This window comes from Leucoraja erinacea, chromosome 16 (assembly GCF_028641065.1).
Source record: "Leucoraja erinacea ecotype New England chromosome 16, Leri_hhj_1, whole genome shotgun sequence".
Classification (NCBI taxonomy): Eukaryota; Metazoa; Chordata; class Chondrichthyes; order Rajiformes; family Rajidae; genus Leucoraja; species Leucoraja erinaceus.
The window spans coordinates 19051895-19069605 of NC_073392.1; the positions used below are offsets into that span (position 1 = coordinate 19051895).

Here is a 17711-nt window from a genome sequence, read left to right on the forward strand (position 1 = left end):
CCTCTGAAGGATTTCCTGACGTCGGCCTCTGTGACTGAGACTGAAATACCATCACAGCGAATGGGGGATCAGGAAGGCACATCAGTATTCTCCCTATCAAAGCGTGCGTAAAACGCATTGAGCTCGTCAGGTAGTGATGTTTCACCGACATTCGAGCTGCCTCCTGATCTTGCCTTGTAGGAGGTGATTGCATTCAGGCCCCGCCACAGCTGCCGAACATCTGTCTCATCCTCCAGTTTGGAGCAGAAGTTCCTTTTGGCCTTTTTGATGGCCTTACCAAGGTCGTATCTGGACTTCTTGTAGACCACTGTATCATCAGACATGAATGCCCGTGGTCTGGTCTTCAGAAGAGTGCGGATCTCATAGTTCATCCAAGGCTTCTGATTGGGAAACACTTGGAGGTTTTTGTTGGGATGCAGTCCTCCACACATTTCTTTATGAAGTCTGTAACGACTGTGGCGTATTCGTTCAGGTTCGTTGCCGACTCCCTCAACATTGCCCAGTCCTCAGACTCCAAACAGTCCTGTAGTTGTTCCTCAGAGAATATTAGGTATGTGGAACAAGCTCCCAGGGGAAGTAGTTGAGAAGCAGGTACAATAACAACATTTAAAAGACTTTTGGATAGGTATATGGAAAGGAAAGGGGTTTTGATAGAATAGGGCCAAACATGGGCGTATGGGATTAGATGGGGCATATTGCTCAGCATGGATGAGCTGGACTAAAAGCCTGTTTTGTGTTAGACGACTCCATGACTTTATGATTGGATCCGCGCACAGTCTCTACCTCAGATACACACACTGGGTAAACAGGTCAGGTGTACACTGGGTCCATCACACATCCAAAGTCAGGTGGCCAATATGTATACAGTGTGATCCTGATACACACAGTGAGTGCACACGTGGTCACACAGTTAATTAGGCAAACATTGTGACCCTAAGTTTAATGCCCACAGTGGGTGCACACACAGACACATAGTCAACTGGGTATGCAATGTATGTATACACTGTGATCCCAAGGCAGATGCCCACTGTGAGTGCACACAGACACAAAGACGGGATAACTCGCAAAAGCCTGAGGTTGATGGCTCATGTCGATGTACACGAGCAACAGGGGGTTTTCATAAATGTCCAAGACTTTGGCTCAAACCCGGAATCCCGGGGATGTCACTGGATTAATTACTACCTTCTACCCGCCATGCCGTGAGGTAACTACAACAGCGGGTGGGGCGGCTGGGATGATGGTGAGTGAGCAGAGACCTTGCCCGGCTCGGCTCGGCTCAGCGCAGCCCCCGGGGGCAGGTAGGCAGGAGAGTGAGAGCGGCCCTAGAACCGTTGTGAACATTTCCACGGCGCGGACCCCGACCGCTCGACCGACGCGCTTCTTCCCCCAGCTACCCTTTGCTAGCAGGGTTAAGTCTCTTTGACAATACAGTGCGGCGCTCGCTGCCGTTGGTTGCCTCTGGCACTCGTGGCGGGTTTCTGCACCGCAACTCGAGTCCCGGCAGCTGTGAAGTGTCACTCGTTGAGTTTGGTGGGAGCGGCTCTGGGGGGCGGATCTCTCGGCAGCGCTTGGAGCAGCGGGCCAGAGAGCGGCCACTTGGTCCGGGACAGCGCCAGATGCAACTTCAACCACAACTGGGCTGAGTTACGCTGCAATTCAAACCCTGGGATACGTTTCAAACCCAGGCTGAAACTTCCCTGCTGGAGTTTCCTCTTGTCTTTCTCGCGGCGTCAGACCCTCTCCCCGTCTCCTGCCTCTCATGGCTGAGTTGATAGAGCTTCGAAATCTAAGGGACAGCAAGCGGGCGGACGGGGCTCCTAGCCCCGGCGGCACCAAGTCACTCTGCCGCTCGCCGGGCTTGGAGAGGACCAACGCCATGAGGATCAACCCGAGGGTGCGGGCGTCGAGCGGCAAGGACCGGGGCAAGAGCGCCAGTGAGTCGGGGAAGAAGCGCCTGTTGCTGCTGGAGCAGGACCCCAGGTTGACGGCGAGAGCGGGGGAAGGACACGACTTCAGCCCCTGCACCCAGACCCAGCCCAGCTGGTGCGACCTTTGCGGCGACTTCATCTGGGGACTCTACAAGCAAAGTCTACAGTGCGCGAGTAAGTCAGGGAGGGGGGAGAGTGCTGATGGACACAACATGCTGGTCAGGCAGCATCTCTGCAGAAAAGGAATAGGTGACGTTTCGGGTTGAGACCCATCTTTAGACTGAGAGTCAGGGGAAAGAAGGCAGTGGAGGTCACTTCACTGAAGGTTTTCAAGAGAGAGTTCGATATAGGTCAGAGGGCTAACGGAATCAAGGGCTATGGGGAGAATGGAGGAACGGGGTACTGTTTTTGGTTGATCAGCCATGATCATATTAAATGGCGGTGCTGGTTCGAAGGGCCGAATGGCTTACTACTGCACGTATTTTCTATGTTTCTATGGAAGGGAAACGAGAGATATGGACATATATAGAGAGATGTAGAATAAATAATGGAAAATATGCAAAACAAAAAGTAGACAGACTACCAACCGGCTTCAATCCAAATCGAGTTAATCGGGAATATTTATCAGGTTACAGTTTGTTGTGGAGAGAGAGAGAGGTTCCGCTGGGAGCGGAAGTAAGAAACACACCCAGTGCATCTAATGACACTATAAGGTCCCCAAAGTTAGTGTCTGTGCAAATTCAGCTATGCGGGCTGAATTGGATGTAATTTATGGGAATACACTATAAAGTTAGTAAAATGACATTACCAAATTTAATACCAAATATAATTTCCCATTACAATAAAACTAGAAAATGCTCGAAAAATACTCAATGTGTCAGGCAGCGTCCATGGGAAGAGAAGCAGTTGACTTTTCAGATTTTAGCCCCTTCGTCAGAATCGTTCTGTAGTTAACTCTCCTGCATTTTCTAGTTTTGTTTCAGATTTTCAGCATCTGCAATTAATTTCTGATTATCATGATATACAGTATATGGTGTAAGTCGAATGTGATTAACGTTTATTTTAGAAAGGGTTTAGATCATCGCTTTCTGTGCGTGACCTTGTTGAGAGGCCACTCACTCCACGATAACACCTTCCAGATTAGTTTGGGGCTGAGGGCGGGGGGAGTGAAGCTGCTGCGGTTTAAATACTTTTGGCTGACAAATTTAGCGCGATGATGCAGAAAAAAAAGGGGGGCTTTGAAATACTTGTGCTGCAAACATCTCAGGATGACACTGGTGACAGAGTGTGCCAGCATTGTGACAGAACGGCATCTCCTCGCTGTTCTTCTCGTTGGCTGTGAAGGCGGCTTGATATCAGGGCAAGGAATACCTCTGTGTAGGAAGGAACTGCAGATGCCGGTTTAAATCGAAGATAGACACACAAATGCTGGAGTAACTCCGCGACCCTTGTCCAGACTGATATCAGAGGAAGGGGGTCTCGACCTGAAACGTCACCCATTCCTTCTCTCCAGAGACGCTGCCTGTCCCGCTGAGTTACTCCAGCATTTTTTTTTTGCCTATCAAAGAATACCAGAGTTGGCTTCGGTTGCCGCTGCTCGTTCAGGATCGCGGAAATCACAAACATAACGGCCTCTGGAAATCTGAAATGGGGACAGAAAACCAAAGGCACACTTGAGGTTTTGGGCGAGACTCGGATAATCCCATAATGTCTCAATAAGAATCCCTCTCATCCTTCTAAATTCCAGAGTATACAAGCCCAGCCGCTCCATTCTATCAACATATGACGGTCCCGCAATATGATAATATGAGGGGTGATCTTATTGAGGTGTGTAAAATCATGAGAGGAATAGATCAGGTAGATGTACAGAGTCTCTTGCCTAGAGTAGATGAATCAAGGACCAGAGGACATACAGTAGGTTTAAGGTGAAGGGGAGAAGATTTAATAGAAATGTGAGGGGTAACGTTTTCACACAAAGGGTGGTTGTTGTATGGAACAAGCTGCCAGAGGAGGTAGTTGAGGCAGGGACTTTCCCAACATTTAAGAAACAGTTAGACAGGAATATGGATAAGATAGGTTTGGAGGGATATGGACCAAACGCGAGCAGGTGGGACTAGTGTAGCTGGGACATGTTGGCCAGTGTGGGCAAGTTGGGCCAAAGGGCCTGTTTCTACACTGTATCACTCTAGGACTCTATGACTCTAATTGGCCCATCGACCCATGATGTCTGTGCTGACTGTGATGTCAAATTGAACTAATCCCTTCAGCCTGCATTCCTTCCTGTGATGCAGTGTCAAGAACTGCACACATTACACGAAATGCAGCCTCATCAAATTTTTAAGCAATTGCAACTTGACTTGCTCTTGCTCTTATTTTCTTCTGCTCTAATCCCTTGTCACTCTAAAAAAAAATCCCTGGAGCAGTGAGGTGAAAAATGCCAGCAGTTCCCTTTTTCTCCTTAGTGGCCAGCCACATAGACTTCTTCCTGGTGCGTGCATCTGAAGAGATTGCAGCAATGTACCGTGTATGCAAATGGTATCAGAAACCTTGGTATTTAAACATTCACTAAGTGATTATCGTCACCATTCGCAGAAAAACCCCACACCGCTGACATCAGTGCTACTACAGTTTTTGCGACTGCTATTACAATAAATTTGACCAATGATTCAATAGTATCTTTATTATCACGTGTACCAAGGTACAGTGAAATTCTTGTTTTGCTTATTGATTAGCAAGACTATCACATACATGAGCACAATCCCCGGGTTAGTACAAAATGTACAGAGCAGCTCACTGATTCTATTTGCTTGTGTCGCCATTTTTCAGTTCCAGCTGCAGCTGGCCACTAAGGCCCGTTGCAGTCGTCGCCTCCATTCCGGCGATCTGACGTCCCTCTTCTTGCACAGCTCACTCCAGCCCTTCGTCAGCCCTTGACCAGAGATTAAAACTGTTAGGACTGTTTGTTTCTGCAAAGTCAGTGCCTTGTGGTTAAATGTGGAAGCCACTGCTGCTGCAGTATATTTTCCCCCAAGGCCTCTAAAGTCCCCCCCCCCCCCCCCCCCCCCCACTGCAGATTAATAATGGTGTCCGTTCACTTTGCATCTTGTTCCATTGCAAATACTCCTGTCCCTTCGGTGGCAGCGTCGATGGTCTGGGTGGTCGATGGTCTGGGTCAAGACCTTGCACCAGGACCTGCTCAACCCACTGAGTTTGTTCTTTGCTCCAGATTCCTCTATCTGCAATCTTTCAGGTCTCCATAACTTTCTTTTGCATTGGTCAGCTATTTTTTATTGTTTTCCCTCTGGAGGTTGGAGATTGGTTTAATTTGGATATCTCTACTGTGGCCAATTTCTGAGAATGCAACAAATGTCTTTTCATGGAAAGAAGCAAAGGAAATTTTCCCTCGGGAACAGCTGACCAAGTACAAGCCCCTCCCACCGATACCGAGACTTGGGGCGTGTTGACTGGAGGTCATTGCTGTCTTGTGTGTGGGAATATTTTCAATGCCATGAGGGTGCGGGTAGCATGATAAGGGGATGGTAATTTGAAGAACAGTACCTCATATTCTGCTTGGTTAGCCTACAACCTAACAGCATGAACATTGAATTATCTAATTTTAATTAAAACCCACTAATCCCCCCAATCTCATTTCCCCCACTCCACCTCCGGTTTTCCGCCTTTCTCCCTGTCACTCACTGTTCCTTGCCCCGCCTCCTTCTGCCCATCTCTCCCACCCCTGCTCCTTAATCTCCCTTTTAACCCCCACTCTTTCTTCTCCCCATAGTCCCCTTCCACCCATATCCCTCCCTCCCTCCGACCTAGCAACCACTTGTCTTTTAGTAGCAGGAGATCACCATCTGAACGTTTGTAAACCAGCTTAACCTCCTGTGCCTCTACCCTGTAATATTTATTGCTTTGGGCACACAGTGCTGGCTCCGAGCGGTGTTGAGCTAAGTATTGCACTGGTTAGCCAGGTGCTGAATGGGCATTTTCAGACCCAGTCACAATACTACAAACTCTGATAACAACCAGAGCCTGGCCATCTAACTCCAGTCCAATGGAACCCTACTCCCCAAATAGGCTTGGTGGTGGATAGGAAAAATAATATGTTATCTGGTTGGGGTGGGCTTGGGTCAAACTGCATCCTTTATTAGTAATCGGATGAAGGCAGGGTGCTTTGGGATGTCATAGGGCTGTCTGCTACAAATAACCAGAGAGTGCAGATAGCAGAGGAAGTGGCTTCTGCTTCAAGGTGGAGTCTGGACTGCTTGACACTAGCAGCACAGGACCCAACTATAAGTGGAGAAACTACAGAGGAAATAACAAGCCTTCAGGCTTAGGCCAGGTTCATGAATTGGGTTTGGGCTGAGGTTAAATGAAATACCCTAGTAGACCTTAATAGCAATATGTAGGGAGGTTTATCATTAGCAGTATGTATAGTCCAGCCAGCTCTGTAATAAGACTCACTCGATTAGCCAACAAAGTGTGAGGTTTCTGCTCTATTGGAACAATTGTTGTGGATTGATGAGCCTCAACACAACCTGATTTTAAGTCCTAATAAAAAGCGTGACCCAGACCCTTTCATTCCACAAAATCAGGTCAAGTGGGAGGGATGTAAAATAAGATTTAAAAATGGGAAAGGGGAGTGTGACGGCCAGGGCTTAGCTTTGGACTTTTGGAGACGATCAACAACATAGAATCTAGGGTTTATTAATTACATGAATAATGTGGATTCAGAAACCCCCTTTTGTGTAACTTAGGAAAACTGTCAGATATATAACAATACAATAGCAAGACCAGTAGGGAGAGGAAGGGACAGAGCTGCCATCCAATTAGTCCAATCAAAGATGAAAGAAGAAGTAGAAAGAAAGAACTGGAGATGCTGATTTCTAGCAAAGATAAGCACAACGTGCTGGAGTAACTCAACGGATCTCTGGAGAAAAATGATGTTTCGGGTTGGGTCCCTTCCTCAGACTAACACCAGAAAGAAGATTCATGTGAAGAAATCTGTGTCGCCATTAACTTTCTATCACCATTAGTCTACTCAACTGGAACAGAATTAAAAGAGGAAGATTTTGAATTGGTTCTAGGAAGGATAGCAGAGTCCTTTGCAATGTCAGTTTTTGTCAGTCTCCCTACCTGCTTCCACTACCTGCAACCTCCGGCAACCACCTGCAACCTCTGGGAACCGCACGGAAACCTTGGGTGGGGCGCAAAGTCTCCAGAGGTTTCCGTTCAGGTTTCCTAAGTGGGACAGGGGCATTACAGAACGCCAAGCAACTGTATTTACAGCTATGCAGTGAACTAGGGATTGGCATGAGAGGGTTTCGGCCCGAAACGTTACCTATTTCCTTCGCTCCATAGATGCTGCTGCACCCGCTGAGTTTCTCCAGCATTTTTGTGTACCTAGGGATTGGCATGGTCAGGTTTGTTGCTTGGAGCCCTCATACTTCCAGTGATGACTTTTTCAAATTCTTTACTTCAGCTCAATTTGAACCTGTCACCAAAGTCAAATGGCAACATCTGTTTGGTGACCTAGTGCCACCATGTATCTGTGGTCCAGAAGTGTTACGCGACTTGTAAAACTGGCCCATCCTGCTCCCTAGCTCTGCATCCATTGTATTGTGAGTGTGGAATATAAACCCAGCTGTATAGCTATACTTGAAGCATTTATGAAGATCCAAGGCCCATTACAGAGGCGCACAGTACTCAGCTGTAAACAATGCAATTTGCAGCGCTATCTGTCAGCCGTTCCATTGAATTGGCAAATAATTTATTTTAGAAAGCTGCAGCTGTTTGATTCATTTTCTCTACAGAATGTGTTCATTGTGGAGAAGGAATTGATGTCTCTTAGAATATATGGATCTTAAAGAGCCAGTCAGCCAAGGTTTGCAGCTATACTTTGAAAAAATAAGCTTTAGAAGTAACTCCCTCCTTTATTTTAAAATGACTTTCCAGAACGGTAGCACAGTGCTGCCTCACAGCACCAGAGACCCGTATTTGATCCTGACTACTGGTGCTGTCTGTACAGAGTTTGTACATTCTCCCTCTGAGTACCTCTCACACTCAAAAGACATACAGGTTTGTAGGTTAATTGGCTTCGGTAAAAATTGTAAATTGTCCCCAGTGTGTAGGATAGTGCTAGTGTACAGGGATCACTGGTCAGTGCCGAAGGGCCTGTTCCTGCACTGTTTCTCTAAACTAAACGTAATCTGTCCGTTTCTTTCTGTTTTTGCTTCTCTGATATGGTAAGCTAGAAGAGGTTTTAAAGAGTGAATACCCTTCCTCCCCTTTTTCCTTTTGCCTCCCTTCCCTTCCTGAAAGTCGGGAGTCATGTGTGGGCGAGAACATAAAAAAATATATTTAATTAGCTGTGAAATGTTTGGGGCACCCTGAGGTTGTGTTCTGCCCTCAGATCCTCCCAGACAAGTGGTAGCGCAGTGAAACTTTGGAATATGTACCTATGTGACCATTGCCCTTATTGTCAAGTCAAGTTTATTCATCACATACACATACGAGATGTGTAATGAAATGAAAAGTGGCAATGCTTGCGGATTTGTGCAAAACGGAATGGAACAGAATCACATATTCACATATTACATATTTGTGGGAGGGAAAAAAAGAAAAAAACAGCAATTTTAAAAAGACACCACACAACAGTAAATCGGTACAGTAAAGTTAGTCCCTAGTGAGATAGGAGTTTACAGTTGGTGTTGCTAATCCACCTTCTAGAGGGAAACTTTTCCTCTAGAAGGTGGAACTTTTCCAAATGGAATCCTTTCCATATGTCCACTACTTGCAGCCACCTCTCTGGCTTCAGGTGTGTTAATTTTGCAATTCCATCCTCTGGACTTGCAATAATTTCTAGCATCCTAGGTAAAAACAGAAAAGGGTGGAAATGGTCAGCAGGTTACGTACAGTAGCATCGGAGGGAAAAGGAATAGTTAATGTTTCAGGCTGGTGACCTTCTGCCAGAATTGTTCAAGTCATTGATCAGAAATGTTAACTCAACCAAAACTAAACTGAAGGATGACTCACTACCTTGCAGAATGTTGGGAGGTACATGGAACATGAAATCTGTAGCTGTTTCCTAGGACCTGATGAAATCTTTACCATCCGGTACTGATAACGGAGGCAGTGTTGATATTACGGAGGGAATTAGATTACCACCTGCCATAGTCCATGTCCATAAGACATAGGAGCAGAATTTGGCCAATTATCCCATCAAGTCAGCTCCACCGTTCGATCATGGCTATGCTATTATTCACTCTCAACCTCATTCTCCTGCCTTCCCCCCGTAACCTTTGATGCTCTGTCAATTCTGAAAGTTCGGTACTCGCTGTCAGACGAGAAAAATGACGTTTGATCAGTTGTCGATTTTAAATGGCTCTGTTGGATTTTATTTTACCAGCCAAGTATGTGGCACATGTCGGGGAGTTTGATTTCAAATCAGCTGTAGTTTCACTGCAAGGCAGAGCAGACTCGAAAGGTTAGCTGGCCTAAGGATGTTCCGCAGGAAGGAGATTTAACCACAAGTATGTGTTTCCGTTCATTCATGGAAGGACTTCTTATTTGACGAATAATCATGCAACGTGAAGGTGGTGTCTGTAGACAAAGAGACACTGCAATTATATAGCCCCAAACGCAGGTGAGCTTTATTGCCAATGATGCACATTCAAAGCGCATTTATATGTAATGTGCTGGGTTTTAGGAACTAGGGGTAATCTAGGTCAATGAGGCTGAGGTTGGGAAGGAAGGGTGGGGGGTGATTTTTTTAAATCATGCGGTCATACCCATGTAAGAGTACAAGAATGCATAACTTGTTTATTGTATATTTGTAATATAGTTTATTGTGTATTATATGTCATAGCTGCTTTCTGCCATCTCTCTCTCTCTCTCTCTCTATTTACATTACAAAATGTTCCATAATGGTATATAATCCCCATTTTTTTCTGTCACCTCTTTCTTTCTGCATGCCGTTTCTTCAGCACGCCTTCTGCCACTAAGAAGCCATGTCCTCACGTATTCTTCGGGGTTGAATTTTGACAGAGGAGGTCCCACCAACTTAATAAATAGAATAGTTGAGAGATGATCAGTTTGAAGTCTTGCACGTTGTGGTGACATGCAGAAATTCATGCCACTGAAACTTCCTTCACATTCTGCTGTTGATACTGGAATTGTATTTACAGCCATTAGCAGCTGCTGAAAATCTGCAGAAACTATCTTCCCTTTAGATTCCTTGAATTCTCTGAAGGCTCTGATACAAAGCCGACCATTTAAGCCAAATTATTCTGCTATTTCTTCTACATCATTATCCCCAAAGTTTAAAAAGTGAATCTTCTGGAATATTATTAATATCTAAATATTTCAACTTGTTAATTAACTTTTTACATTTATCATTGGAAGCTGTTGTAGATTCAAGCAACCTGGATTTCATATTATTGACCAAACTCCGCAAAAACTGTTGTCTAGTTGCTAATTTACCAGCTCTCAAATGTATTCCATTAAATATCATCTGGCTTGTTGCTTTCTCCACTTGAGTATAACATTTTCCTGGCTTCTCTATTTGACATTCATGAACCTTGATAGTTTGTTTAATTTCCTCATGTGTTTTACTAAGTGTACAATTTCCGTTTTGCAGTTCAAGTGACAGTTCAGCCAGCTCTAGGAAACTGTCCATCAACAAGCCCAAAATATTTATGAAAGCTGATGATTCTAATATTTTTCTCAGCCACTCGTACTTTGCTCTCTCTGCACTAGATCTTGAAGCATCACCGCTTGCTTTTACAAAATGCTCCCAAATAGCTTTATAAGACTGCCACTGCCTTTACAGTTCGGTAAGACGAAGCAACCCATCTCACACTGAAAACACGACCAATTTTCAACAGTTGACAGTGAAGAGCCTCAGTGCATGCAGTTAACTCATCCTGATTCTTAGGAGACCTATGAAAAAAGGAATATAATTTATCACAAAATATCTGAAAATGATTCAAACCTGCAACTTCACATAGCATCACCTACATTGAGTTCAAGCCTGTGACTGGCACAGTGCCAAACAGTTGCATTAGGGAAATCATCAAGAAATAATTTTGCGACCCCTGCATTTCTTCCTAACTGCTGATTGGAGGGGAGGAGACCAACTTGTTGATTGGACGGGAATTTTAAGGGAAGCTCGTCGGTGATTGGACGCAACCCCTTTGGAGACAGCGGTTGATTGGCCGCCAAATAATCGGGCACAAAAAATTGATAAATAGGAAAACACAAATTGAAATTCCAATTTAAATCCGATATAAGGTACATAGGGTGGGTATCGATTAATTCAAGTTGGGTTGTTTCTGAGAACTTCCCTATGACTAGGCCATCAGCTCGGGCTGGTGAAGGATAAGCCTGGTGATATAGTTGGTGTGCCTCCTGCCCCCACTCCTGTGGCTGTCCTGTCAAGCACATCCTACACTGGCAACCAGATGTGGCCAATATCCAAATTGTTGAGAACAACCAGAGGCTCCTTGCTCAAAATAACCCGTTATTCTTCCACTTGAACTGTTTGAACTATGCACCACACCCTGAGTTTCCTGTTCACTTAGCCTGACCCGGCACCTCCCAATGATAACAGCTACTGTGAGAATGTATATTCGGCATACCTCGACAAACGAGAATGTACAGTGATAGGGGTCACACACTCAGTGGGACACTTCCATCATGGGGTCTCACTACATCCAGCACTTCTTAAGATAGACACAGAGTGCTGGAGTAACTCAGCGGGTCAGGCAGCATCTCTGGAGAAAAAGGATGGGTGACATTTTGGGTGGGGATCCTTCTTCAAATAGATTCTTCTTATATTTTAAGCTGCTTTGACAAATAACTTTGAACAGTTCCATCTGGATTCCAAATCCCCCACTTGTGGAAACAGTTTTGCTTCATTCACTCTTTGAAAAGTCCTTATTATCTTGCATGCTTCATAATTCTTTCTTTCACCTTCTCTCCTCTGGGAGAGATCCCAGCTTTTGTAGACTTTCTGTGTAACTAAACTTCCTGGTATCATTCTGGTAAACCTCTATTTTATGCAGAGCCTTGACAATCTGCCCAGACCCAGGCACAATATTCTTGAAGCCTCACTAGTGATTTATAAGGTGTTAACTTTTATTTAGCAGAACACATGAAAATAGGAATTGGTGATGTTTCAGGCTGAAACCCCTTCTTCAGACCTGAAAAGCAGCTATTCTTTTTCTCTAATGATGCTGGCCCACGGAGTTACTCCAGCACTTTGTGTCTATCTTTGATGTAAACCAGCATGTGCAGTTCCTTCCTACACAAGAAAATAGGAGCAGGTGCAGGCCACTCAGCCCATCAAGACCACTGTATTCATTTTAATCATGGCTGGTCTCTGCTCGGCTCATCTCATCTCCTCCTTTGTGCCACTTCCCCCCAATCCTCAATCCCTTGATCTTTCAAATATGTATCTATCTCCGACTAAATTTATGGAATGATCTGACCTATAACACACTCAGGTGCAGAGAATTCCAGATATTCACTTCAGAGGTAACTTCAGAGGTAACTTCAGAGAAACAATGAGAGCCAAAGAAGGCATGGGTTTAAGGTGAGAGAAAGGAGCTTTAAAACGGATTGGAGGGGTAGGTTTTTCACACCAAGTGTAGTTGATTTCAAGAATATGCTGCCAGAGGAGGCAATGGAATCAGATGTAATTACTACCTTTTTATCGGCATTTAGACAGACACGAATGGGCAAGGCACATAGGACACAACCCTTATGCAGGCAAATGGGATTTGTGTGGATCGGCAAAAAGGTGGGCATGGATACGGTGGGCCAAAGGGCATTTTCCACACTGTACACTATGACTTTAAGGCTATATTTGGTTGTTTGACCAAATATGTGAGTCTACAGATGTGTTAAGCAAATTTTAGAACTGAAGAGGTGTGTGGAGAAATTCTAGGGTGTTAACTTCAACCATCGAAGGCAAGTTACAAGGACATCAGAGTTTGTGGATGGGTCACTGTTTGCAGGGGAAAGGGTGGGTTATGCTACAGAGAGGGCAAGACCACAACTGAGTTGAGGTTCTGGGACCCCAGGGATAATCTGGGGGCACGGTGCAAGTAGGAACAGTGATGCATTGTATGAATTAGTCTGTCTAGAAAACTGAAACCACAGATGCTGTAAACACTATGTTAAATTTAAGTTTATTCAATTAAAAGCATGGCCTGCCACGGAGTTGTAATTGACTGTAGATATTCACAATGCAGGATTTGCTTTCTTGTGGATCCTCTGGCCAAGTTAGAGTGTTAATACTTCTCAGGATGTTGGAAGTACTCTACATCTAAGTTTAGAGACCAGGCAAATCTTCAAAGTTGCTTGCTGTGGGCAATCTGGTATTGATTGGGAAGTTGGAAGGAATGTGTGGGTTTGTACTGAGAATGTGCCAATCCTGGTTCAGCTAAATTGTCAAACTGTTTTTAATTGAATCTTTTTCCCCAAGAGCCTTGAATTTCTGAAAATAGCAGGAATTAATCTGCATGGAGCTCCATTGGAGAACTGACATTTTTCATAGAAACATAGAAACATAGAAAATAGGTGCAGGAGTAGGCCATTCGGCCCTTCGAGCCTACACCGCCATTCAATATGATCATGGTTGATCATCCAACTCGGTATCCTGTACCTGCCTTCTCTCCATACCCCCTGATCCCTTTAGCCACAAGGGCCACATCTAACTCCCTCTTAAATATAGCCAAAGAACTGGCCTCAACTACCTTCTGTGGCAGAGAATTCCAGAGATTCACCACTCTCTGTGTGAAAAATGTTTTTCTCATCTCGGTCCTAAAAGATTTCCCCCTTATCCTTAAACTGTGACCCCTTTTCAAGTGATAACTGGTTTTAAATGAAGGAATCTGCTTCACAGAAGGTGATTGTGCACATGTTTGGCATGGCATTCAAGGAGCAAGCAGTCATTGACATTTACCCAGGGTTTGCCTGGATCAGACGCCTCTCATAAGAATTAGAGCACAGACTGGACTTTGAAAATGGCGCCAAAATATGGCACCTCTTGCATGTGAGATCATTAGACTATTTCTTTACAACTTGCTAATCGGGGATGTGCTTAGGTACGGCAATACGTTTGTACGAAAATAATCTCACTGTGCATTTGTACTTCATACCTGTGACAATAAAAGCACCATTGGACCATTGAACTGTAGGTGGTGTAGGAGAGTGGTGTAAAATTTTGCAGGGGCATGAAATCCCACACCATCTTGCCTTCATGGATACCACTGTTCCTTTACTGTTAAATACACCACCAATATCTCGGAATCCTATCACCAGCAATGTAAGGAGGAAGCCAGTCGCTACCACCCAAGGTCCTTGAGCTGCAGGCATGAAATATTACATTGCTCAAAGATCAAGAACAAATGTTAAATGCTTTGTTTTTTTTGGGTACTTTACGAATCATTGCTTCTGGGTAAATGTCTGATTTGTTTTTCATTGACTTGAAACATTTACTCTGTTTCAGTCTCCACAGAATATCCCTAACTTAGAACATAAAACATAGAAAAACAAATCACATCTTGGTCAGCCTGGATGAGTTGGGCCGAACGGCCTGTTTACCTGCTATATGACTCGATAACAGTAGCTGGGTCTCATTCAGATTCAATTTCAGATTCAATTTTAATTGTCATTGTCAGTGTACAGTACAGAGACAATGAAATGCATTTAGCATCTCCCTGGAAGAACGACATAGCAAACGATTTGAATAATATAATAATAATAGTGCTGGTGGTGATTGGCAGTCACCGAGGTACATCCCACAGATGGACCCTTATTCCTTCCTCCCCTTGTTCCAATCCAGGCTCCCTTAAGTATATCTATTGCCGAAAGAATGGCTTTGCATTGTCCTAGCAGCTTTCATCCTGATGTGCTTCACATCAAACTGCAGAATGCAGAGGAAGAGGCCAGGCATATCCATTTCAGCCTCGTTCAGACCGAACCGACAGCTGTTGAAATCAGTAGCTTGGGTGCAGTCAGCATGATTTCATGGTATTAACATTATTGCGGACCTGATGTGGCTTTACAGCACTGCTGTGAACCAGCTCACGGGCAAGTGAGCCACAATCTGCCTCATCGAAACATTCAGAGAGGTTTTTCCCTAGAGAGCCATCCAGTCTGGTGCAGCACTGTCTGTGTCAGATGGCTAGACTTCCACGTGTTTTGGCCCTGGATCAGACGCCGCTTAACAACCTTTTTTGAATTCACGTCCGTAAATCTAATCCCACTCTCCCAGAGCAGCAGCAGAAGTGATTAACACATATTTCTGAATCTCTCGCTGTGGTTCCATTTGTTTCCCAACTGAGCAGAATACCATTTGTTAGACAAGTTTGATTCAGAGTCCAAAGCATGATAATTTGTTGCAGATTCTGGGTCTCTGATGACAAAGACTTTCTGCAGAGCCCTTTTCCAACGGCTCAGCATTAAAACGGGCATATAAACCGCAAACCCCAAAACTTCAGCCAGCTCTGCTTTGAAAGTCAAAGCAATCCTTTGCATATAGTCAGTCCACAAGGAAATGATTCATTTCAAGCATATCCAATCCGCTTGGTTAACAGTGAACGTGTTTATGGTACCTAACTTAGATATAAGAGATGTGGATTTGACATTTTTAAAAATCTGTATTCAGCACTTAAAATAACAATGCTTAATTGTTCTACTACTTAGCAAGTTGTATTAAGATCTCCATGATACAAGTTTCTGATCCACTTAAAGGATACTGGTGGCCTTGTCAACCTGTGACGTAATTAGGTTAGATCCACCCCTACATGGAAGCATAGATGTTCTGGACCTGGGTGTCATTGGAAAAACAGCATGTATTGGCCATCTCTACTTGCCCTTGAGTTGAGTACCTTGCAAGGCCATTCAGACGGCAATCATCAAAACAGGGTCTGCAGCTACAAAAAGGCCAAGCACAAAGATCACATAAGTGCTGGAGTATCTCAACTGGTCAAGCAGCATCTCTGGAGAACATTGAGAGGTGATGATTCGGGTCGAGATCCTTCATCAGACCAACCCAAAACATCACATATCCTTGTTCTCCAGAGGTGCTGCCTGACCCACTGAGTTACTCCAGCATTTTGTGTCCTTTTGTGCAAACCAGCATTTGCAATTCCTTGTTTCTACAGTTAAATAGATGACAGGTTTTCTACCCTAAACCATATTAAGAAATGATACAAGTAACCAGTAGTTTTCATTTCCATTGCCTACGAATAGTATTATTTCCAAAAGCCAGATGATAATGATTTTAAATTTCACAGATGCTGTGGTTGGATTTGATTTCTGTTCTCTGCATAACTAGTCTGATAATTTAACTATTGCAACATTACTGCCATATTTAAGCAGCTAATTTCTTACCAAACTCCCTAACATCAGCATAATATTTTAATGTGAGCCAGTTTTAAACACTCAATGTTAATTTTCCTTAATCCCGACTGTAACAAGGAGCAGAAACAGTACAAATGTCTGTTTAATCCACGTCTCTGATAGAAGGGTGGTGGGGTAAAAGAGTGAGCCGGGCCAATGTTCTCGATTTCATTCACAATGAGATTGGGCAAACACGAGGAATAACTACCTTATGCTTTGTTTTTTTTAATAGAGAGTTTAAGTAGTTAATTAAAATCTACAACCCTTGGTAAATGAAGTTTAATGGGATGGTGAGTGCAGTTGTGCCGGTAACTGTAAAGCTGGTTGAAGGTTTTAGTTAGGATTTGTGTATTTTCCATTGCATCAGGAATAACAATGCTCTAGAAATCTGTCTGTGGGGAACCTTCTTAACCACCTGCTCTGCTTGTCCTGCTGCCTTCTGGAATCTGTGGGTATGGACTCGTTGCAATTCTGCTCCTGCCTATGTGTCCTTTGTTTAGTTGAATTTAGAAAGGCCTTTCAGCCCACCGAGTCCGCACCGACCAGCAATCCCCCTACACTAACACTATCTTACACACACTAGGGACAATTTACAATTACACCAAGCCAATTAACCTACATTTATGTCTTTGGAGTGTGGGAAGAAACCAAACATCTTGGAGAAAACTACAGGTGCGTAGAATGTACAAACTCCATACAGACAGCACCCGTAGTCAGGATGGATCCCGGGTTTCTGGCACTGTAAGGCAGCAACTCTACCGCTGCGCCACTGTGCTGCCCCTTGTTTGTTCCACACCCATCATTACCTCTCTGGAGGTGTGTGCATGGAGAGGGGTGCTGGGGTTAAGCAGGGAACTCAGGCCCCAGGGATCTTCAGGTTATAAATGTGCACACAAGAGTTCATCGAACAACATGAAGTATGTGAGCTTGTGCATCTCCGCAAGCCCTTACACAGTCTGGCACTCCCTCTGAACCTCCCAGTTCTCTTGACTGAATCCCTTTTGCCACTCCGCTGCCTTGTCTATGGATGGTTTCATGTTGTCTACAGTGTGGAACACACTGTCAACCAACCGCACAACAAATGTTTCTCTTGAAAACTCTGTGGGGTTCGATGGATTCCCATTGAAAAGAGCCTCCAGTCACAAAAACACCGCCCTCCCTCCCTCCCTCATGTCTGCTTTGGATCCAGCTTTCAATTCTTGCTTAACTAACCCTTTACAACCTGCTTAACTAATCTAAGTAGACTGTTAAATGTTCTATTTGTGTAGCTTTCCTTGTTTCCACTTCAGATATAATTGTGTTGAATTAGACATACATGAGATTGCCATAATACATCCATGCAGTTTGCCCTTGCTTTATCTGTGCCTT

General features: G+C 44.4%; 1 protein-coding gene across 2 annotated transcripts in view; it reads left to right on the top strand.

The window, feature by feature from the left end:
- The first annotated feature begins 642 nt into the window (after positions 1–642).
- Positions 643–17711, top strand: part of rassf1 (Ras association domain family member 1) — a 57167-nt gene continuing 40098 nt past the window's right edge. For both annotated transcript variants that reach the window (XM_055647754.1, XM_055647755.1), the window contains exon 1: positions 643–2102. In XM_055647754.1, the coding sequence (XP_055503729.1) occupies positions 1760–2102 (343 nt within the window). In that variant the 5' untranslated portion in view covers positions 643–1759. The remainder of the gene's footprint in view (positions 2103–17711) is intronic.